This window comes from Staurois parvus, unplaced genomic scaffold (genome assembly GCF_062004578.1).
Source record: "Staurois parvus isolate SC_StPar_1 unplaced genomic scaffold, SC_StPar_1.0 ptg000021l, whole genome shotgun sequence".
In the NCBI taxonomy this organism is placed as follows: Eukaryota; Metazoa; Chordata; class Amphibia; order Anura; family Ranidae; genus Staurois; species Staurois parvus.
In genome coordinates this window covers 1,568,540-1,592,301 of record NW_028317817.1, presented here as the reverse complement: position 1 = coordinate 1,592,301, position 23,762 = coordinate 1,568,540, and the positions used below count along the sequence as shown (strand labels likewise).

Genomic DNA, 23,762 nt, shown 5'->3' with positions numbered 1-23,762 from the left:
AATTTTTTTCAGTCAGTACAAAAGTCCTATTTTTTTTCTTGTCTGCTGAGGGATACAGGAATGCAGAGACTGTTGTTAAGTCAAAAAGCAGGCTAACAGAGGGGTGGGCAACAGCAACAAAAAACAGATTCTCACACACACACAAAAAAAAATTGAGCTGAAGGTTGTCCCCAGTTCTGAGAACTGGCTAAAGGACATTACATCTGAGGCTGACACCAGATGGTCTAATAAAAACACCTAGTAAAAGATGAAAACCCCACAGCAGCTTTGTAATCTGAGAAAGAGTTAATTCATGTTGAAAATCCCAAGAAGCGCTCTAATGCCCAATAGAATGCAGGACCTGACCTTTAAAGTGGACCTTCACTCCAAAACAAACTTTTCAGAGCTGCAGCCCTCCCCCGTTTAAAAATAAAAAAACTTTTTAACTTTTTTTTGCCCAGGCCTGGCCCTGTTTCAGTTCTTTCCTAGGTGAGAATAATGTGTCCGTCAGAACAAGTGAAGTATGCCTTCCACGTGACTTCGTGGAAAACAGACTTCATATTCAGTATTGTGGAACTCTCCCTTTCAGACATACTCCTGCCTCTCAGAATTTGGGTATCAACCATTAAAGCCAGCAACCATAAAGCAGGGTGGTAAACTAAATCTTGGGACAGACGATCAGGACCATCTGAAAGAGCCCCCAGAATGCATACCTGTCAGGAGTCTATTTAGTACCCCATCCACCTGGGCCAGTCTGGAGCTATGAGAATCACTGGAATGTCCTCCATCTAAATCTTGTGAGGCAGACAAGGAAGGCGTTTCAGGGGAAGAAAAGGATAGGGCTGGTCCATTGGAACCACCAGATCATCCACTGCTTCTGCGAGAAGCTTCCTGGACCTGACAAACCTGTGCAGTTTTTTTAATCTGAAAATCCACATCTAGGATCCCCCACCTTTGACACAGGTCCTGGGACACCTGTGAGTGTAGGGACCATTCCCTTAGATCCAAGCACTGCTGACTTAGACATGGCTAGAATGTGGGGTTCTGCCCTGGACAGAATTCTTTCCTCCTTGAAGGAGGCTACAAGCAGCCCCCGGGCTTTCATGCAGAAGTGACAAGTCACAAAAATCCTGGACAGTTTAGGAGCAAAGAGTTTGAAATTTCTCTTATAAAAAAAAAAAAACCTCTGGTTGAGCTATGCCTATATCTAGGCTACATTCACATGGATGTTTAGCCATGCTGTGAAACGCAGAAGCAAGAATCTTCTCACTCTTTTGGCTGGGAAGATAGCTGCTATTCATGACATTTTGCACAGCCAACGATTACCTGTGGCAGGAAGCACTTTGTTTCTGCTATCTGCACACAGCTGTCAATAATAGCCATAATAATCTAAACACCTTTGAAAATGTGGCCTTAGTCCCAGATATTCCAAGCCATTGATCAGTTCCAGCACTGACTTATGAAGGTTCAGGACCAAATCGAACTTGTGCAACTGAATGGTCAAGGGTGTGTTGCCCCTCAGAAACTGTGAAGACTGGTCCTTGAAGGACACTAGCAAAAAATAGGCATAAGGTCAATGGAAAGGTTATACTGGTCTGGCCCATAGTTTATTTTTTGTTTGGCAGTGTCAAATCCTTCTGTAGGTGACACTATAACTTGACAGTCACTAAATTCCTGTGTCCCTCAATGGATGAGAAGGAAATTATTTTATTGAGCATGATCTAAAACTGCATAAAAAATTATACTGCATGTGGTTAAAGCAATCCTTTAGGTCATTTAATGGCCCCTATAAAACAGAGAACATTGCCTTACCCGTGTCCATCAAATATGATGGTAACACCCAAACTGTTTCTTGTAGGTGAAAATCTACAAACTCAGAGAGGCATGTTGTCAGTGAATGTATCTCCAACACAAAGGGCTTGCCTGGGCTACTACAAGTGATTTATAATTCTTTTGTTTTATTCTTAATAACCTATTTCTCTATTCGGTTCTTCACACATTCAATCATTAAAAAATAACCAAGCCTGTAAATACTCAAATTTGAAGGGATATAGTAACATAGTTAATCTGGTTGAAAAAAGGCCATCCAGTTCAACCAACAGAAAAAAAAACAAAAACACACACACACAAATAGGAAACCTTTATATACACTATCCAATACCCACATTTTGATCTAGAGGAAGGCAACTCCCCCCCAATAAACTATGATACAATTTACTCCAGTGAGGGGGAAAAATTCCTTCCTGATCCCCCAAGAGGCAATCGGATATTCCCTGGATCAGCTTTACCTATAAATATTAGTATCCTTGCAGACTTTAACTCTCATTACCATGGAGATTACACCTGTGATAGTAACAAGGTATAGGAATATTCTTCCTACTACTGACCATCACACTAATGTATCATGAGTTGTAGATATACAGGCATACCTTAGTTTATGAATGCCTCAGTTAATTTTCGGTTTACGAATGAAAATCCATTGAAAAGAATGCCTCAGTTTACGATTTATTTTTGCAATACGAAGCAAGTTTCCCCAGGATGCACTGTGCCTGGGAAGTTTATAGCGCTGGTCTCGTGCCTTTAAAAAGCACTTTATAAAGAGTTTTGAACAGATAAGACTTTATTTCTGACCTCCGGAACGGATTAATTCGTTTTCAATGCATGCACAAATTTTATTTTAATCATGTCCCTGTACAGTATTTATGCCTTTAAAGTGCACTTAATAAAGAGTATTGAACAGATAGACTTTTTTTAACTTTTTTTCTGACCTCCGGAATGGAAGAATTGGTTTTCAATGCATTCCTATCAGAAACCGTGTTTGTTTACAAATTATTTGCAATATGAAACGTCCCGGAGAACGCACTGAATTTGTAAACCAAGGTGCGCTTGTAGTAATTTATTTATTTCAAACAGTTCATCTTTATTGAAAAGGTTGAGAATGGCTGATCTATACTGGATATAAGATATGCTTCAGGGTATAAATGTTTTCATTTAATATACCAGATTACATTGCTAATCATGTTAAGACACATACAATGCAAAAGAAGAATAAACCCACTGATATTAATTGTACAATGCAGGAATAATATAGTACATTTTGCTTTTCTTCATTTCCATTGATTGTAAATTTTAGAAATGCACTACCCAGAAGCACAACATGCTATAGGTTGCTCAGTAGGTTGTATACTTTGCAAACCTTCAGATTTGTGTACAATAAGGAAGGGTTAAGACCGATTTTAGATTTTTATTGTAAGATTTCACACCACTTATTAAGGTGAATTGACTGGTAAACAATGTTCCTTTCAACACATATAAAGGCTTGTATCCTATTAATGTTCTGTCCTGTATACACTGCATGAGTACTCTGCTGCTATTCATGTTACAAAACTGTAGATTTGTAGTGATTTTAAACAGAATTGTTCTTCAAATTGACTTCAAGGGTAATTTGCACTCACCCTAAAATCCTTTACTTGGCGTTCACAGGATTCAGAAACATTTGAATTATACTGCACTTTCGGGAGGATTTGGACCTTCTTAACCAAAAAACAGTGACCAGCCTGATATAACCCCTCCCACTCCTAGCATGCCTCAGTTTTGTAACTGAGAATAAGCAAACACAAAGAGGTGGGACCTGTATCCATCCATAAACTCAAAGAAAGGGAAGGGGCACAGCATTCAGACACAATCAGAATGTCCAAAAGGAGTCTAAGTGAAAGGTGGGCAACAAAGCAAACAAAAATACGAATGGGCCCAACCATAAACAAGATGAGTTGTCTGTTGCCATAAAGCACTCTAGTACAGTGTGGAAACCAATCATTAAGGCCATTAATGCATTATTTGTCTGAGCCACCGTGACATGGTGAGCCAAAAAGCTAGTTCCCCTTTATGTGGGGAACATCAGGGATGACAATCTGTTTTTCCAATAAAGGCAGTGGCTGAGAGGTAAGCCGGGGACAGCTCAAATGACTTCCAAACAACGAAGGGAAATCTCCTGATGTACTGAGACTGGACAGGGCAGTGGAAGCCCAATGTCCTTGTTAAGGTTAAAAGCCAACATCACCTTGGGAAGGAAGAAGGCTCTAGGCCTTAGTACCACCTTGTTGTTGTGCAAGGTCAGAAAGGGATTTTACAGGACAAAGCCACCAGTTCAGACACACATCTCACAGAAATGATGACAAGGAGCCGAACCTTTTGAGTGTGGAAAGGGGTATAACCCCTGATAGGCTCAAAGGGCAGTTTTTAAAGTCCTGAGAGAACCAAATTTAAATCCCATGCAAACACAGTTTGGGAGTACAAGGGTCTTAATCAAGGAACGAGTTGTTAGATTTCTTTGCAACAAGAGCACAAATGCAGATATTAAAGGAGTTAACTTTTGGAAACATGTTCCTGCCTGCCTCCCTCCTTCTGACAGGTAGTATGGGGAGAAGTCTCCCCGTACTTTTAAATTTGAAACCAGCGTGGCTGTATGGGGCTCCGCCCACACGGCCACGTCATTTGTTCATGGACATCCGTGAATGAATAAACTGCAAGTCCCAGCAGCCTTAGCAGCTGTCGGCTTGTAATTTTCAATGAACTACCACGGCACTGTGGAGAACCGTCGTAATTTATTGAAGAACCCTGTCCGAATATCTTTTTGCTTGTGCATCCCGTATGGCAAGCAGATATTCTGACAGGTCTGCAGGAGACCTGCATGGCATCAGCGATCTACTGATCGCTGGTGTAATGCTTTCCAGGCTACTGCACACAAAATTAATAAAACGGCCATTTTTTTAACTTTAAAAAAAAATTGCATTTATTACTTTTGTCAAAAAGGTGAACTTATTTTGTAAACCTTTGACAGTTCTCAGAACCATTTATTAATTAAGCCTTGATTGTAAAAACATCAGGATTCTCCCCACAGAGTATTTTCTGTAATGTGCGTTTCATTGCTCACACCAAGCAAAGAAAAACTGGCTTAGGCTGTATCCAGCATCAGACCCAGATACACCAGAAGTCTGGGTTGGAGCCGATTCATCGTTTAAAGGTTCTGGATCCAACCAAATTTTTTCAAAGTCTGAACCACCTGTCACATTGTTGGTTAGGAGTGGTCCAGATTACAAACCTAGTGGACTCCAAACCAAAGTAGGACCAAATGAAGACATTCAGTTCGAGACTGGGCAGCTGTCCACTTTCCGTTTTGGATTTCTGAAAAGGTTGGAATAAAATCCTTGGTACTTTCATAAACAGGAAATGGGCAATTATCCAATGCTCCAGAAGAAAAGCATGGCATTCTAATCTGAGCAGAGACATAGGAAGTTTGAAAGATAGGAAGCATGGAAGGAGACAGAAAGAGAAAAGGGAGATGGGAGCAGCACTAATTTGTAACCTGTTCAAACCACCTGTATCCAGATGTCTGTGAAGCTGTTCATCCACATGTCTGCAAAGGCTAACAGATCTCCCCCTCACTCTGGAAAGTGGTGTTACCCTTCATTTTGAGGACAACTTGTCTGCAGGTTTGAGGGATTTAGGGGCCTATGGTTTATGTTTGAAGTCTGGCTTATGTTTGAGGTTGAAGCCTAGGAATAACAAAATAACTCTTCTTTGACTAAGAGGGATGATTTTCTCAGCTCAAGGCCTAGGTTTTTTTTTTTTGCTGGGTAGACGAGTATTCTTAACCCCAGTAACATCCATGAGGGTGTTTAAAGCAGCTCAGGATGTTCACCTTTAGAGGGAGGGCATGCACAGCCAAACATTTCCAAGAGTTCTCATATTTTCTGATAGACTTGTATGAGAAATAAGATGAAAGATTTCCACTAACGCATCTACACAGTAGAACATGGCTGTTGAGGTGACCTTTAAGCACTCCACAAATAGATAATTAGTGTGGAGTAAAGCTGGATCCCTTGATATGTGTTTATTCAATTTCCCCAGTATTTGACAAATTAACATCATTGGCCATGGCTGTTTGCAATTCAGGGCCAGGCAAAGAAAATGAGGTTTTATACATGGTCTCTAGCCAATAACCTATAGGATCCTTAAATACTGGTACATTCTTTACAAGCATCGTTAGAACTTTATTAGGACTGGACACTGCCAGATTAGCTGCGGAATCAGCCCACCTTTTAATGAAGGTTTCCTCAAACAAGTTTTGGATCACAAAATGTTTGTGAGATGCAAACAATTTACCAGTTTTCTAATCAGGATACAGAACATCTGGAAATAGTGTTTATAAAGAAAATGTTAGTAATCCTAGGGCCTATCAGGAATTCTAGACCGGTAGTAGCACATGCAGAATAAAAATGCTGCACCACCATCTTTAAGCTGGCATGCACTACATCAACAAGAGTCAAGTTATTGCAGCCACCTGGGATTCCTCATGGACAGCCTCATTATGCAACTGAAAGCTCAGAGGCTAGTAAGAATGCAGACATGCAGGATGAATTTGCAGGGGAAGGTGTTGAGGTACGCTTGTGTCCTTCAGAACTCAGCAATTAAAGATGCAATTTGACAAATAAAATCTTGCATGACTGTGGTGAAATCCTTATGGGTTAAAACCAAGGAGGGTGCCACACCCAGTGGAGTCAAAGAGGACTATGGGCAATATATGAACTCCAGTAGAGGACAACTATTGGAATACAGTGTTCATGTTTTTATTTTTTTTTAAAACTACACCAGTGCTCAGTATATTCTTCAACCAGTAGATGACAGTGTTTATAAGTTTGTAGCTGCATCTATAGTAAACTCTGTCTTTTTTTCTAAATAGTTTCCTGTTTCCTTGTAGTGAAGCAGAAAAGCACATGTGGACTGTACACTGTCTGTTCTGTATGCACATCAAAGGCAGACCCATGTTCATGAGGTGAGATGAATAGCAGCCTCAGCCGGACTCCAGCCAGGCCACGTCCCCAATGCGTTTCACTCCGCTCCTTGGAGCATAGCTCCCCTAGTGGTCTGATTATGTTAGTATTTATTTGCCAAAGCGGTACATTTTTTGCATAGAAATGTCTTTTTTTTATTGTAGGCCTGCAATTTTTTAGGAATAACTCACTGAAATCTGTCGGAACAAGAATCTAGTAAACATCCCGGGTATGATAAAATTTGATACACAAAACCATAAATTATAATTTAATAAATCATAAAAAATATAATAAATTTAACTCAATAATGTAATCAAACTAAAAACACTGAAATTTGAAATAGAGCACCAAGTTTGCACATCACTGGGCAAAGTTGCAAAATCATTTTCAGTGTCTGATGATGAATTTCCCCACGAATCATCACTCAATTCTGCAAGTGATTCTAATTTACTATTGCTGTTCTCTAGCTGGTCTAAAACCTCTTTTGACCTAAAGGGACGCTATTTTGGACGCCATGGACATTTCTCAGTTTCCAGGCAGAAAGAACAGTAAAAATGCAGGCAGGGCACAGAACAAAGCACTAGGGACAAAATGTATGTGAAATGGTTTGATACAGTAATGTTATGCTGTGTGATTTTAGTGTATTTAGTGAATGTCACTTTTTGACATTTTTAAATTTCCCGCCGGTTCCGTCCCCTGTACGTCCCAGGGAACGGAATCCGGAAGACAGATGCCGGCATAGGCCGGAGGAAATGGCCGGGGACGCTGCAGGAGGGACATCGTGGGAGCGGAGGACAAGGTAAGTGCAGAAGGGATCCCGGAGCAACACTGCAATGTATTAAAGAGTGTAGCTCAGGGTTACCGCTTGTGGTGCTGAAACTTTACCCCGAGCTACACTTGGGAATACCTCCAGGGAGGTTAATCATGGGAATGGTAGCATCCCCATAATTTAGCTCCAAGGGGTGGAGTGAAATGCGTTGGGGCCATGGTCTGCCTGCAGTCCGGGCTGAAGCTGCCTTTCATCTCACCTCATGCACATGGGTCTGCCATTGATGTGTGGCTTATGAATCTTTCTGACATTGCTGTAGCTTGGAGCTAGGACAAGCTATCCATCACTGCCAGCACTCAAAACAGTCTAGTTTGGACTTCACCTCCCTACCTGAGCAGCACCTAATTTTGTCTTTTTAGGTCACAGTTTGTTCTGCACGCCTATATACACAAAACCCTGAGCACTTATGAACTGATTGCTAAAAGTAGGGAGAGCTTCAAAAGGCCAGAGGTGGCCAGGTCACTGTAAGCGGCAGCAGCAAGGACTAATGGAGGTGAAAACCATGTGTCCTGTGATGTTGCAGAAGGTATTGCCTCATGCTGAATGACATGCAACACTTCACCTAGTGATGCAGCTCTGAATTAACCCATTACATGGAGACCGCTGAAAAAGGAGTGTAATTATGGCACCAAATAGTTCTAAATAAACCAAGTAGCTCCCTGTGCTCAGCCCACATCACCTCCTCATTGAATCTTCCAGGACTGGGTCACAGCTTTGGACGTGGAAAGCGCTCTGTGGCTAACACTGTACACAAAGATCTGGAATGTGCTACAAGCAGAGTCCAGTGTCTGGAGGTCACATTCCAGACAGGCTCCACAATGGTCTAGTCCTGGGTCCAATTACAGCCTTCAAAGATACAGTATTGCTGAGTATACACTAATCCAGATAGTTGCCATCTCAAACAGCATGTAGACAGAGTCTTGACTGAAGAAAAAAAATCATCTTGCACAAAAGGAAAAATGGCTAGTAAACTGGTTATACTTTTCTCAGGAGGGAAAAGAAGTCAACCCTCCTAGGACAATAACGACAAAAAAAAAAAAAAAAAGGGCATGTTTAGAGTGGGAGGTGTTATACCAGGCTGGTCACTGGGTTCCAAATCTCCTCTAGACAGCAGGATAACCTAAATGTCTCTAAGTCTTGCGTCCCTTGGTGATCATAATGCTATTTATGAGTACCTTAAAGTATTTCAAGTTTTGCTGTTAAATTTGAGAAAACACTACTACATATTTGTAATGTGTGCCCATTCACACTGCATCCCTAAAAAAAAAAAAATCTTACCTTTCAGAAATCGCTTTGTACGAGATTTTGGGCAGACTGCAAACTACTCTACTCATTAACATAATGCAGAAACCAAGCTTTTAGGACAATGTTCAAAACTAGTTTACAACTGATATCATCTAACAGCACAGTACATACATGGTTAATTAAGGCATGTCCCTAATGCTCTCCTTAAAGAAAAGGTTATCCCAGCATTTCATATTTCTGATATGTGCCAGTACCATGTACTTGTACTGAAAAGGTATTCTCTTTGTATTCATTCCTTTGTGTGAAATATCTGGCTATCCAAGAATATTTATAATTTCTTAACATATATACAAAAATGTTTCGTCTTTCATTATTATTTTAAACTGAATGGGTTGTTTTACTAGGTAAAGGTTCATATACACTTAAAGGATAAGTTCACCTTTGGGAACATGTTACACATTCAACCCGTTTTCAGGGTGCATGGTACCAATGATCTGCTAACTGCTGGTGCAATGCTTTACAGGCTCCTACAACCAAAATAATAAATGCACATTTTTTTACCTGCAAAAAAAATGCGCATTTGTTATTTTTGGTCAAAAGGTGAATTTATAGTTTAAACATTTTTAAACAATTTCAGTTTTGGAGGTTTGCAGAAAAGGCAGCAAATAAAACATAAGCAGTAACTTTTACAGCTTGACTCCAGGTTTTATGTTACCTTAAATAGCTTAGTTAGGGCCAAACTAGTGCCAAGGAACCATTTCCTTTGCTAGTTTCTCTGGACGCTGTCAGCGCTCCATAAACTGTATGTAGCATTGGCACATACAGTATGCAGAGCTGTGTTCCGGCAGTGGTAAGGTGATTTTCAGTACCCTTCCTGGATAAAAATCAAGTTGGGCTAAGCACTGCTCAGCCATTCACAGGAAGCTTTGTATTTTATCAATAAAGGTGCCCTCTGATTGGTTGGGGTGGAATTTATGACATAATCTGCCCATCTCTCCACTTCAACCATTCACAGGAGGCCTTGTATTCATTTCATTAATTCAAAAAAATGCAAGGCCTTCCGAGAATTGCTGGGCAGTACTCGATTTTGGTATGGCAGCACATGCTGCTGAAACACAATGCTATATACTGTAAGTAGCTGATGCTAGTTTATACAATGCTGAAGCAGCCACATTTCTTATTACCGGAAATAGTTTAATTAGGCCAGCAAGTTACACAAAATCTGGAGTTAGGCTTTAAAAATGTATATTTCTTTAAGTTATGCTATGTGAATTATTATATTATTATTATACAGGATTTATATAGCGCCAACAGTTTGCGCAGCACTTTACAATATTAAGGGAGACAGTACAATTACAATACACTTCAGTACAGAAGAAATATGAGGGCCCTGCCTGTGGAGCTTACAATCTAAAGGAAGGGGGAGATGATACAAAAGGTGCTAGCTGCGGGGGATGATCTGGCGGAGGTGATTCAAGTACAGTTCTTAGGTGGAGGTGGGGTAAGTTTTCCTGAAGATTGACATCTGCTGCAACCAATGGAAGCGCGGGTAGGGCAGTGAGCGCCCCCTACTTGGAACTGCAAAATCACATATTTATTCGTGATTATGCACAGAGCGGCCACCCTGTAGCAGTATATAGGGTGGTAGGCAATTGGTTAAGGGTTCATGCACATGGGGCTTGCAAAGGCATTTTAGATGCTTGGAGCAACTCCTCAGTGCTTTCAAGTACTTTGAGCGTACGTCACATATATTGTGCCATAAAAGTGAATTTCTTTATCTGGCCATGCTCTTGTGAACACCGGTGCTCCTTTTCACTGAAGTTTATTTGTGCAAGCATATCGAACATATGCTTGGCTAAGTGGTTAGTACTTCTGCGTGGCAGTACTAGGGTCCTTGGTTCAAAAACCCAACCTTGGCAGCACCTGCCTGGAGTTTGCATGTTCTCCCTGTGGTGCGTGGGTTTCCTCCGGGTACTCCAGTTTCCTCCCAAACTCCAAAGCCATGCTGGTAGGTTAATTGGATCCTGTCTAAATTGGCCCAAGTATATGTATGAATGAATGTGAGTTAGGGACCTTAGATTGTACGCTCCTTGAGAGTTAGGGACTGATGTGAATGTACAATATATACAGTTGTGTTCAAAATAATAGCAGACGTCACTAACCTGATCAATCACTGTTTTTGGTAGAAATGATATTTGTACGTGGCAAATAATTTACTAGCAGGTGCAGTAGAGTAATAGAAATTCAACAGACCCAACAGTCATGACATGCATGCTGCTGATTCTGTGTAATTGAATCACTAATTGAAAGGGGCATGTTCAAAATAATAGCAGTGTGGAGTTCTATTAGTGAGGTCATTCATTCTTTGAAAAACAGGTGGCAATTATTGCCCTTATTTAAGGAAGGAAGGCAGCAAATGTTGTACATGCTGGTTACAGTGCATTTCTCTCTGAAATTCTGAGGTAAATGGGTCGTTCCAGACATTGTTCAGAAGAACAGCATACCTTGTTTAAAAGTTGATTGGAGAGGGGAAAACATATAAAGAAGTGCAGAAAATGATAGGCTGCTCAGCTAAAATGATCGCAAATGCTTTAAAATGGCAACCAAAACCTGAAAGACGTGGAAGAAAGCGAAAAACTACCATTCAAATGGATAGTAGAATAGCCAAAATGGTAAGGACTCGGCCAACAATCAGCTCCAGGAAGATCAAAGAAGTTCTAAAGTTACCTGTGAGTACTGTTACAATTAGAAGACGCCTATGTGAAGCCAAGCTATCTGCAAGAAGCCCCCGCAAAGTCCCACTGTTGAAAAAAAGACGTGCTGAAGAGGTTACAATTTGCCAAAGAGCACATTGACTGGCCTAAAGAGAAATGGCGCAACATTTTGTGGACTGATGAAAGTAAGATTGTTCTTTTTGGGTCTAGTGCCCGGAGACAGTTTGTCAGATGACCCCCAAACACTGAATTCAAGCCACAGTACACTGAAGTCAGTGAAGCATGGTTGCACAAGAATCTTGATATGGGGATGTTTCTCATACTACGGTGTTGGGCCTATTTATTGCATATCAGGGATCATGGATCAGTTTGAATACATCAGAATACTTGAAGAGGTCATGCTGCCTTATGCTGAAGAGGAAATGCCCTTGAAATGGGTGTTCCAACAAGACAACGACCCCAAACACACCAGTAAACGTGCAACATCTTGGTTCCAGACCAACAAGATTGACGTTATGGAGTGGCCAGCCCAATCCCCGCATCTTAATCCAATAGAAAACTTGTGGGGTGACCTCAAAAATGCAGTTTCTGAGGCAAAACCAAGAAATAGAGAAGAACTGTGGAATGTAGTCCAATCATCCTGGGCTGGAATACCTGTTCACAGGTGCCAGAAGTTGGTTGACTCCATGGGGTTTATTTACTAAAGCTGGAGAGTGCAAACTCAGACTCACTTCTGCATAGAAACCAATCAGCTTCCAGGTTTCATTGCCAAAGCTTCATTGAACAAGCTGAGGTTAGAAGCGGATTGGTTTCTATGCAGAAGGGAGTCTGATTTTGGACTCTCCAGCTTTAGTAAATAAACCCCCATGCAACACAGATGTAAAGCAGTTCTCAGAAACCGTGGTTATACAACTAAATATTCATTAAGTGATTCAAAGGAAAGCAAAATCTTCAAACATTTTTCAGTTTATATAGTGAATGTTTGAGTTTGTAAAGAAGAATACAAACACTGCTATTTTTTTGAAGTCTAATATTCACTTTTCTTCACTTTTTTTTTAGAGGAACAACACAAATTTGATATATTTTTCTTCATGTTTTGATTTGGAATAGAATGTGTAGTGTTCCCAATGCATTTGTGTGTATGGAAATAAAAGCTATTCAAAGGATTTTGAGCTTTATTCACGGTTTTCAACACACGGCTATTATTTTGAACACAACTGTATGTAAAGCACTGCGTAAATTGACGGCGCTATATAAGTACCTGAAATAAATAATTTTCCTGAAAGTGGTGTTTCAGAAAATACTTCCAACGCACATGCACAGGGAAATGCCAATGCGAAGATGCATTGGCTTTCTACTGTATGTGAGTTTGGCCATGTACAGCAATTCACTTGTATGGTAAACTGTGCATGTCATGTGTGATTCCCCAGGCATGGGAAGCTAAGCCAGGCATTTAAAATGCCTGTGTAAGCCCCATGAGTGTGAACCCTAAAGGAAAAAAAATAAGGTTGCTGGGATTGAAAAGCACCTGAAAATCTTACTTACCTGGCTGCCTCTGCCTTCATTCATTTTTTATTTACAAAGAATAACTGATCTGTATACCTGTTCAGTTGAGGAAATCAAAGTATTTTGGCCACTGATCAGATGCCAGGCAACTAACATTTTTAGAGTGCCTATGTATACATCAACTTTAAAGTGTAAATCCACTTGGGAAAAAAAATAAATACAAAATATTATAACATATACAATTTGCTACACAAATTATATTGTACCGTATTTTCCGGCGTATAAGACGACTGGGCGTATAAGACGACCCCCCTACTTTTCCTGTTAAAATGTAGTGTTTGGGCTATACTCGCCGTATAAGACTACCCCTCTTCCAATGCACACCAGTGGGAAGAATCGTGCCCCATCATTAGTATCAGTGGGAGGAATAGTGCCCAGTCATTGGTGTCAGTGTGAGGAATAGCACCCCATCATTGGTGTCAGTGGGAGGAATAGCACCCCATCATTGGTGTCAGTGGAATAGTGTCCCATCATTGGTGTCAGTGGGAGGAATAGCACCCCATCATTGGTGTCAGTGGGAGGAATAGCACCCCATCATTGGTGTCAGTGGGAGGAATAGTGTCCCATCATTGGTGTCAGTGGGAGGAATAGCACCCCATCATTGGTGTCAGTGGGAGGAATAGCACCCCATCATTGGTGTCAGTGGGAGGAATAGTGTCCCATCATTGGTGTCAGTGGGAGGAATAGTGTCCCATCATTGGTGTCAGTGGGAGGAATAGCACCCCATCATTGGTGTCAGTGGGAGGAATAGTGCCCCATCATTGGTGTCAGTGTGAGGAATCGTGCCCCATCATTGGTGTCAGTGTGAGGAATCGTGCCCCATCATTGGTCAGTGGGAGGAATAGTGTCCCATCATTGGTGTCAGTGGGGGGTGGAATAGTGCCCCATCATTGGTGTCAGTGGGGGGGGGGGAATAGTGTCCCATCGTTGGTGTCAGTGGGGGGGGGGGGGGGGAAAGTGCCCCATCGTCGGTGTCAGTGGGAGAAATAATGCCCCATCATTGGTATCAGTGACACCAATGATGGGGCACTATTCCTCCCACTGACACTTGCTGACCCCTGTTCAGTATGGTGCTGCTGCAGCCAGTATATATGGTTGCAGCAGCACCTGTGCACGGCACACTTACCTTCACTTGATTTTCGCGGGGCCGCTCGGCTCTGCCTCCTCCCCGGTGATTGGCCGCCTGTGTGCCTTTCCTGAGCTACAGTTCTGGCGGCCAATCACAGGTGAGGAGGCGGAGCCGAGCAGCCGCACGAACATCCAGTGGCCGAACTGAAGGAAGGAGCAGCCGCGCTTCCTGGACCGGATCGTCGTGGGACCGGAGCCAGGTAAGAAACAGCAGCCCCTGCCCACCCCTGTACTTAGTTTCACTTCCGTTGGAAGGGGGGGGGCGGCGGCGGCACCGCACCGCCCCCCTAAAAAGTGTCAGCATGCCGTATACCGGCGTATAAGACGACCCCCGACTTTTGAGAAGATTTTCAAGGGTCAAAAAGTCGTCTTATACGCCGGAAAATACGGTAATTGAATGTTATTAATAATTACCTTTCCTTTTCAATCTGCAGCACTGTAATTTTCTGTAAATCGCAATGCAATATGGCAACCTGGAGGCATTCTCTACACAGGTGGTGTACAGAACGCCCCCAGACATGTAATTTCCTGCTTACTAATTTGCCCAGAAGTCTGCACTAAGATACAAGTAAGATTTTGTGGATCCCCTGCAACAAAAATGTAATTTTTGATGAGATACACTGAAAGGGAAATCATGTCTAAAAGGGATGCAGAGCTTGACAATTTCCTCATTAGAGCCCTGCAAGTGCAGCAGCTGATCAATAATTATGAAACCAATCCCAAACAGATTCACTTTCCACATGGACACAAACAGCTCTTTTTTCAGAATAACAAAAGTGAAGAAACTGCAATAGTTTGTTAAAATCTCTGCAATGTACATTGGTTACCCAGAGGGGAATGTTTTATTCCAAAAAAAAAAGTGGAGTTACTCTTTAACCACTTCATGTCCAGACACTTTCACCCCCTTCCTGTCCAGGCCAATTTTCAGCTTTCAGCGCTCTCACATTGTGAATGACAATTACTCAGGCATACGACCCTGTATCCAAATGAAATTATCATTTTTTTCAAACAAATAGAGCTTTCATTTGGTGGCATTTAATTACCACTGGGGTTTATATTTTTTGCTAGAAAAATGAAAAAAAGACTGAAAATTTTGAAAAAAAAACATGTTTTTCCTAGTTTTTGTTACTAAATTTTGTAAATAAATATACTTTCTTCATACATTTAGGCCAAAATCCATTGTGCTACATTTTTTTTGGTAGAAATAACCCAAATCAGTGTGTATTATTTAGTCTTTGTGAAAGTTATAGAGTCCACAGACCACGGTATATATATTTGAAAATGTATCAATCCTGATGTACTGACTACCTATATAATTTCTTGGGGCCCTAAAATTCCAGGACAGTACAAATACCCCCCAAATGACCCCTTTTTGGAAAGTAGACAGTCTGAGGTATTTAATGAGAGGCATGGGGAGTTTTTGGAAGTTGTCATTTTTTGCCAATTTTTGAGGGAAATTATGAAAGTAAACAAATTTTTTTTTCTCCCCACAAAGTTGTCATTTTAACAAGGTCTCTCACATGGCATAGACATACTTGCAATTACACCCCAAAACACATTCTGCTACTCTTGCCGAGTATGGCGATACCACGTGTGAAACTTTTAACAGCCTAGTCACATAGAAGGGCCCCACATCCAATAAGCACCCTTAGGCATTCTAGGGGCAAAAATTACACATCTAATTTCCTGGCTGTCTATCACAGTTTTGGAGGTCCTGGAGCACCAGGACAATTGAATTACCCACAAAATGACCCCATTTTGGAAAGCAAAACACCCCAAGGTATGTTTTAAGAGGCATGAGGAGTCCTCTGAAGTTTTCATTTTTTGCCCCAAATTTTTGGAAAATGTGAAAAGAATATGAAAATGTATTTTTGTTTAACGCAAAGTTGTCAATCTATGAGATATTTCTATTACACAGCATAGGCATACTTAAAATTACACCTCAAAACGCATTCTTTAACTCCTGCTGGATATGGCAATACTAAATGTGTAGACTTTTTTAGTCTGTCCACATAGGGGGGCTCCACATCCAATAAGCACCTGTTCGCGTTCTAAGGGCAAAAATTACACATCTAATTTCTTGGGCCACTTGTGTGGTGATCAGGGACACTGCTGGGCCACTTGTGTGGCGATCTGGGACACTGCTGGGCCACTTGTGTGGCCATCTGGGACACTGCTGGGCCACTTGTGTGGCCATCTGGGACACTGCTGGGCCACTGCAGCGATCAGGAACACTGCTGGGCCACTTGTGTGGCAATCAGGGACACTGCGGTGATCAGGGACACTGCTGGACCACTTGTGCGGCGATCAGGGACACTGCTGGACCACTTGTGCGGCGATCAGGGACACTGCTGGACCACTTGTGCGGCGATCAGGGACACTGCTGGGCCGCTGCGGCGATCAGGGACACTGCTGGGCCACTTGTGTGGCAATCAGGAACACTGCTGGGCCACTGCGGTGACCAGGGACACTGCGGCAATCAGGGAAACTGCTGGGCCACTTGTGTGGCGATCAGGAACACTGCTGGGCCACTTGTGAGGCAATCAGGGACACTGCAGCATTCAGGGACACTGCAGTGATCAGGGACACTGCTGGACCACTTGTGCGGCAATCAGGGACACTGCTGGGCCACTTGTGTGGCGATCAGAGACACTGCTTGGCCACTGTGGCGATCAGGGACACTGCTGGACCACTTGTGTGGCGATTAGAAACACTGCTTGGCCACTGTGGTGATTAGGGACACTGCGGCGATCAGGGACACTGCTGGGCCACTTGTGTGGCAATCAGGAAAACTGCTGGGCCACTATGTGGAAATCAGGGACACTGCTGGGCCACTTTTGGGGCAATCGGGGACACTGCTGGGCCACTTTTGGGGCAATCAGGGCCACTTGTGGGCCACAGACAAAACTCCGTGAGAGGAGAAGGCGGCGGAAGCCGCACTATGCTTTGTTTACATACATGTGTCCTTATTGGACACAACTGATCACATGGTATAGGACAGATTTCATTGGTCCTGTACCATGTCACGTGATCCGCCGCGTCCGTTGGACTCGGCGGTCATCGGGCTCGCAGTGCGCGCTCTAGGAGCCGAGCACGAGCCTCAGATGCAGGACGCCGTCCAGAAACGGCAACCCGCTCCTGGAGGTGTCCTGTCGTTCATAAACAGAGGCCGGACGGGAAGTGGTTAAGAAGGCGAGTTCAATTTTAAGTGATTATTGCTGTATATTGATATTGCTAACTCAATTCTGAAAACAATGATTTCCTGTTTTAACACTGGCTAAATCATTGAAATAGGCAAGCATACATTAGAATTCCAAATCTGCATACTTGTTCAGGTCTGTGGCTCAAAACAACAAGTGGATTAGTATGACAGCCTGGCAAACAGCATGCTCAGAAAAAAGGTGTCATCTATGGCAGCCTCTACCTTTCTAAGCTTTGCTTTTCTTTAAAAATACTCCCATTTTGAATTCTGCTGAGGTACACATACAAAAGGCATGAATCTTTCTGACAAGACAGAGAAAGTAAAAGACATTAAATCCTCCTCAGAAAGCATTTCTAGCTTTGTTTTCAGGTCAGCATCATGTTCAGCGATGTGTGGATACGCCTGCCAGGTTCCCTGATGTATGTGAAGTCATGTGTGGACAGGTGCAGAGGTTGTGCTCTTTTTGCTACTGGGAAAATGATCTACTGCTATACGAAAAGTCAGACATCAGTTTCTTCCATCAACAATTGCTGATCGGCAGATTAAGCAGGTTTCATAACTGCCACAGATATTCCAAATTGGCAAATTTCAGCTCTACATGAATGATATATGAACGATATGTTACAGCAAAGTAATGTAGCTTGAAAAAGTTGCAATCCCAGCAGCCCTGGTATGTTAGGCATGCATATTTTCGTTTGTGCAGGAGATTATACTGTGCTAAGCCTAAGAAGGCAATTTACCGTAAAAGGTTTAGTCATCATACTCTTTTCAGCAACTGCCTTAGTTGGCACACATGGCAGCAGCTTTGAGCAGTAAACCTAGAATCATTTATTGGCTTTAGGGTCACTTTCGTTTTTTCATGCTATTTTTAGCTATCAAGATACCATTTTAAATTTAGCACAAACATTCTTCATCAGTAAATATTATTATATTATTATACAGTATTTATAAAGCGCCAATAGTTCGCTCATTATGTACAGAACCTCCATTTTCATAAGCTAATTCCAGGTACCGCGTGTCCACATTTCATACAATACACATCAGTGTGATTCAGAATCAAGAAAAAAAATATGTACAAAAAAGGTGCAGTTATAGTTATATATTACTTTTTATTGTTTTGCATAAACCTTTAAACTAGTCATAACCATGGCAAATAAGACCCTACTCAAAGCGAGTAAAAAAATAAAATGAAATATGTAACAAAAAAAAAAAAAAACAGGTGTATTTAGTTTTATTTATTCACTATTTATTGCATCACAAACCTTTAAACTAGTCATGAACATGGCAACTAAAGCCTACTAAAAACAAGTAAAAATAAAACTAAACCTACAACCATTAAATGGAAAGTTTTAATCCTTGTATTTTGCTATATTCAAAATATTTAACAATGATTACTTACAGACTTACAGTTGTGCCAAAATAGATGCATAATATATTTGCTTGTTCATATGGAGCTAATGATAATTCCAAACTTTCAGAGCCCAATTCCTGTTCCCGTTGAGCCACTTAACACAACAGTTGTGGTCTAGAGTGTACACCTGCTCATTGCGGTTATTTACAGTCAAGTGCTTTATGAAAAGTCTGGGACTTGAAAGCCTGCTGGCTTCCAATAGTCTTTCTGATGCTGCATGGTAGTGGTCTTTACCTTTAGAAGTGTCCTCTTCCCTGCAGCAGGAAAACAAATTGGAGAAACAATAAGGGAAATGTATATGTACATACACACACAATCCACGTTATACAGACAGATGTCAAACAAAATGCTAACTATACAGAAGCAGGTTAATAAAAAGAAATGCAGTCAGGTAAAAGTTACTAGAAAACTTGCATATTCAATGAGCACTTTGAATTTGTTTTTCATTTGTGAACTGCCGAATGTGCTAAAGTTAAAGCATTTCCCAGCAGTTGTGTAAACTGCCAGTTAGAGCATGACCTGGAGGGGCCTATGTTTGATCACAGCACATTATACGAGGCTAGTTAACTGTCCACAACAAAGAGAAACAAGACGATTTACAAGATCAACCACATTTACAGGACCCAATTTCCCACAGGTCCCAATCCAGGCAGAAGTTTTTATTTTCGTATGCAGTGGGGCTGTGCCCGCACTGCATGGGTTAAATTGCTCATTTTGTCTAGGGCCGCAAGGAAAAGCTATACCTATCTGATCCTTCGGAAAACACTGCTCCTCCACATGCAGTGGTGGACTGTTCCTGCTGTCCGCACGTCCAGAGCCGGTCTGTGGGCGTGATGACGTCAGGAACAATCTATTCGCAACACCACCAGCATGCGGGAGAAGAGGGGTGGCAGGAGTGGTGGGGACTAGTCTTGCGCTTGGAGGATCATTGGATTAGGTAAGTATGTCTCTACTTGTTTTTGTCTTGGGGACTGCAGAGTGGTTAACCCATGCAGTGCAGGCACAGCCCCACTGCATGGGAAAATAAGAAAAATTACCCGGAGTTCTTCTTTAAATTGTAGCTTAATTCACCTATTCAATGCACTTACATTCCAAGCAAATCAGTAATATCTATTGTAAATGCAAAGAATGTACTGTATGTCTGAATCTGTTTTGATATCAGCATCTTGATATTCCCTTGCACAGTCAGAATAGCAGAAGGGGGGGGGGTCATTAATCTGAGCCAATCGGGTCGACGGCATGTACATTTGCGCAAAAGAACATTTATAAGGGAAACAGATAATCTCATCAATCTTCTGTTTCTGTTCTTTTTTCTGACAACCATAGGCTTGACAGTTTATAAATGTGTCAGTGTATGTTTGCCTTGTATTTTCCTTAAAAAAAAATAAAAATATTAAAAAATTTCCTTAAAAAAAAATAAAAGTCATTTTCTCAATTTGTCACTAGATTTATTATTCTCAGATTCTTGTGTTATATTCATTTTTATTACTTTTCCTTTTAACCCTTTTGCTGCCAGGTCTGTACATCGTATGGACCTGACAGCAGGTGGGTTTATACACAATCCGATGGCTGCAACTGAAATTGCTTCCACAGCCCCCGGTAACTGTGTCCAAACCCCCCACCGCGAGTGGAGCGCGCTCCCACCATGTATTGAGAGCTTTGCTTGCCCATCTGCAGGCCTGGGGCTTGCATGGTGGGTGACGGTGGGTGGAGGGGAAAGACCATATGCTCTCCTCCCCTTCTTACTGTGACCCGGAAGGCAATGTGTATGACATCACTTCCGGGTCACCGCTGTCACTTTCCCCGACTAGAATAGCAGGGGAGAAATGTATTGTGATGTAATATGCATTGCAATACATCCAGTGGAGCCCAGAGGAATCTTGCAGGGTCTCATTAAAGAGAACCTGTCACCTAAAAAATCATCACGTAGGGAACCTTGTGAAAAAAAAAAGTTAAAGGCTAAGTTCACCTTTTAGACAAAAATAATAAATGCACATTTCTTTGCAGGTAAAAAACTATGCATTTATTATTTTTTTCCAAAGGAGCCTGGAAATCATTGCACTGATCACTGATGCCATGCAGGTCTCCTGCAGATCTGTCAGAATATCTGCTTGCCGTACGGGATTTACGAGCAAGCAGATATTCTTACAGGAAGCTTCAATGAACTACCACAGCGCTATGGTAGTTCAATGAAGACTATAGGCTGACAGCCACTAAGCTGACCAGCTTCTGTTGAACGGTCAACATGTAAGACAAGATGGACCGCTACAGTATTTGCAAATTATACTACATGCTTTATAGAAACGAGCTACTGTAATCACCACATATAGCAATTTGCTTGTTTACTTTGGTAATACTTTTTTTTATTTTTATAATGTAATGAGAAAGGCCTTTTGATATTTAAGTGTTCTTGCATGGCAAGACCGCTTACTGTTATCTCACATATATATTCTTATTATTATAGCCAAATTTACTACCCTAACTCCTCCCACAGTTTTTACACTACATAGACAGTAATATACTGAAACATGCGGATTGTTCCGGATTGGTGTGCTATTACTTTGTGGAACGTTTCGCCAAATGGGTAACGAAATATCAGCGTTTTTGTGGTGAAATTGGTCCCATAGGAATGAAAGGTGGAATGTTCAAAACTGGGAGTTGGGAGCTGACAAAAGCTAGAGTGTGAACTGAAAAATCAGGACGTGATTTCTAAACTGCCATCACTCCCTCATTTTCAAGCCCACCTACACAAATCTTATATCAAAACGTTCAGCTTTCCCTCCCTGCTGCCACTAAAAATGTCCACGGCTAAGCCATAGTCCTGATAGTTTTCACAATATGACCATTTGTTTTCAACTCACGCCGCCCATTGACATTCATTGAAACTCCACTCTAGCCACCTCAAATTTGAAGGGCAATTTCTAAAAACTGCGACTGTGCCTTCATTTTTAATATTTCAGAGACATACTATGCATCAAAATGTAGGTCTGGGTCTTGTGATTCTCACAATATAAAGCTCTTTGGTGTAGGATTTATAATTTTTAAACTACAACCCTTTGAAGATGGCCACCGTCAGTGAAGTGAGCAAGTTGGAGCAGTTTGTTTTTAACCGCTCTTCTCTGCCCTTGCTGTAGAGTGAGTTGCCATTGGAACCCAGGTGTGTGAGCAGGCAGCAGAGTGACAAAAGCTAGAGTGCGAGTTGTAGACTACTGGTGGAGGCAACAACACTTCACACAATTTCCCCAGAAATTGTAGCTTTTCTAGTTTACATTCATAATTGTTGCTGGATTTTTAAACAAAATACAATGTCAATCACAAGAAAAAAATAGGACTTTGAAGTACCTGTAAATTCCATATCTTGACATATTCCTTCAGGTGGTTGGACACTGGCAAAAGCTTTGCCCATATAACTCCACCCACTCTGAGGCGCTCCAGTTTTTTTTTAGCAAGCAGGAAGGAGATCACAGAAGAAGAGGGAAGGGAGCCGTTTCCTGTATTCCTAGATATGGAGTTTATAGGCACAACAAAATGTTTATGATCACAATTGTAGAGTACAGGACAAGGAGTTGATTCTTAAATTGTAGGACATCACCAAGCAATAAATTGAGGGGTAGGCAACAAAACAGACAAAACTGGCCATAGAAGAACAAGAAAGGTCAATGAACCTGAACAGGTACACTACAGCAGAGGCACCGTTTAGCCAAAGCAGAGATCAGCAGAGGCTTAAACATAAAACTGCCAAAAAATGGAAACACATACACACAGATCCATAGCTCCACTCAAGACTGGTCTCTCCTGCCCATGGACAACTTGGGTGCCAGCCATCACAGTTCGTCTCCGCTTTTCACCGAAAATAGGAAAAAAAAATCAGCTGCACTCCAATTAGCTCTTTTTGTGGTATTTTTAAGAATCAATAAGTTGATTGCATACAGTGATGTGTCCAACCCAAAACCAGCCTTCCTTGACATGTTTTACCACTCCTGCTTTGCTTACAAAGATAGGGGAATACATAACAGGCTGCCATATAGGACAGTCCTGACCCTACCCATAAGGCAAATCATAAGTGTTTGACATACATTCAAGGCAGGACATAGGAAGAATAACATTCCCAGATAAGTTGCAACATGTGAACTGGGAACAATTTCTAGGATGGGATTCTCTATCACACTGGGTGAGAACAACCTCACATAACAGATTACCAAATATGGGGGGAGCAATCTGCATACTCCTGATAAAGAACCTAGAGGTTGGAATGTGCCTCTTTGGTGAATATCAGGGAATTAGAGTTACTCAGAGATCTCTGTGTGAAAGACAGTAGAGCAGTCACATGATTTAAGAGGTTTGGTTAGCATGGAAATGTTAGGGTAGCCAACACAGACTGTATATAGCAGGGAAACAAGCAGATAAGGTGGTGGTGGGGGTACTGAGAACCTGAGCGATGTGACCTATTTCAATAGCAGGTTGGTGAAAAAAAAATGTATTGGTCAAAGTCAGTTCTTTTAAAGAGGTGCAAGCAGATGGACTTATCAGCTTCTAAAACAGGCAACCTTGTGATCCTTGACCCTGACACAGGGAGGGGGGCGTATAAAAACTCAGGACAGAGTCTGAGGGTTATAACCAGAGAGATCTTGTGGTTTGTATAACTCTCTAAGCTCCACATGTAGTGAAGAATGGAGTTCCAGTGACCTTGAGTGGAGAAGCCAGGCAGTGGCTGTCCTGAAGAAGTAAGCCAGCAGCAGCTAAGGGAAATTTTCATGAAGATGCAACCAAACAGTGCCAATGACAGCATGTTCATGAACATATACATTCAACAAACAGCAGTTAGAAAAAGTCAATTGTCCTTAAAAGTTCATCA

The 23,762-nt window shown here is 41.7% G+C and overlaps 1 protein-coding gene across 1 annotated transcript in view; it reads right to left on the bottom strand.

Annotated features, from left to right (window-relative positions):
* Positions 1-18,592: 18,592 nt before the first annotated feature.
* Positions 18,593-23,762, bottom strand: part of TOPAZ1 (testis and ovary specific TOPAZ 1) — a 184,693-nt gene continuing 179,523 nt past the window's right edge. The window contains exon 15 of the mRNA XM_089691165.1: positions 18,593-19,161. Within this exon, the coding sequence (XP_089547291.1) occupies positions 18,951-19,161 (211 nt within the window). The 3' untranslated portion in view covers positions 18,593-18,950. The remainder of the gene's footprint in view (positions 19,162-23,762) is intronic.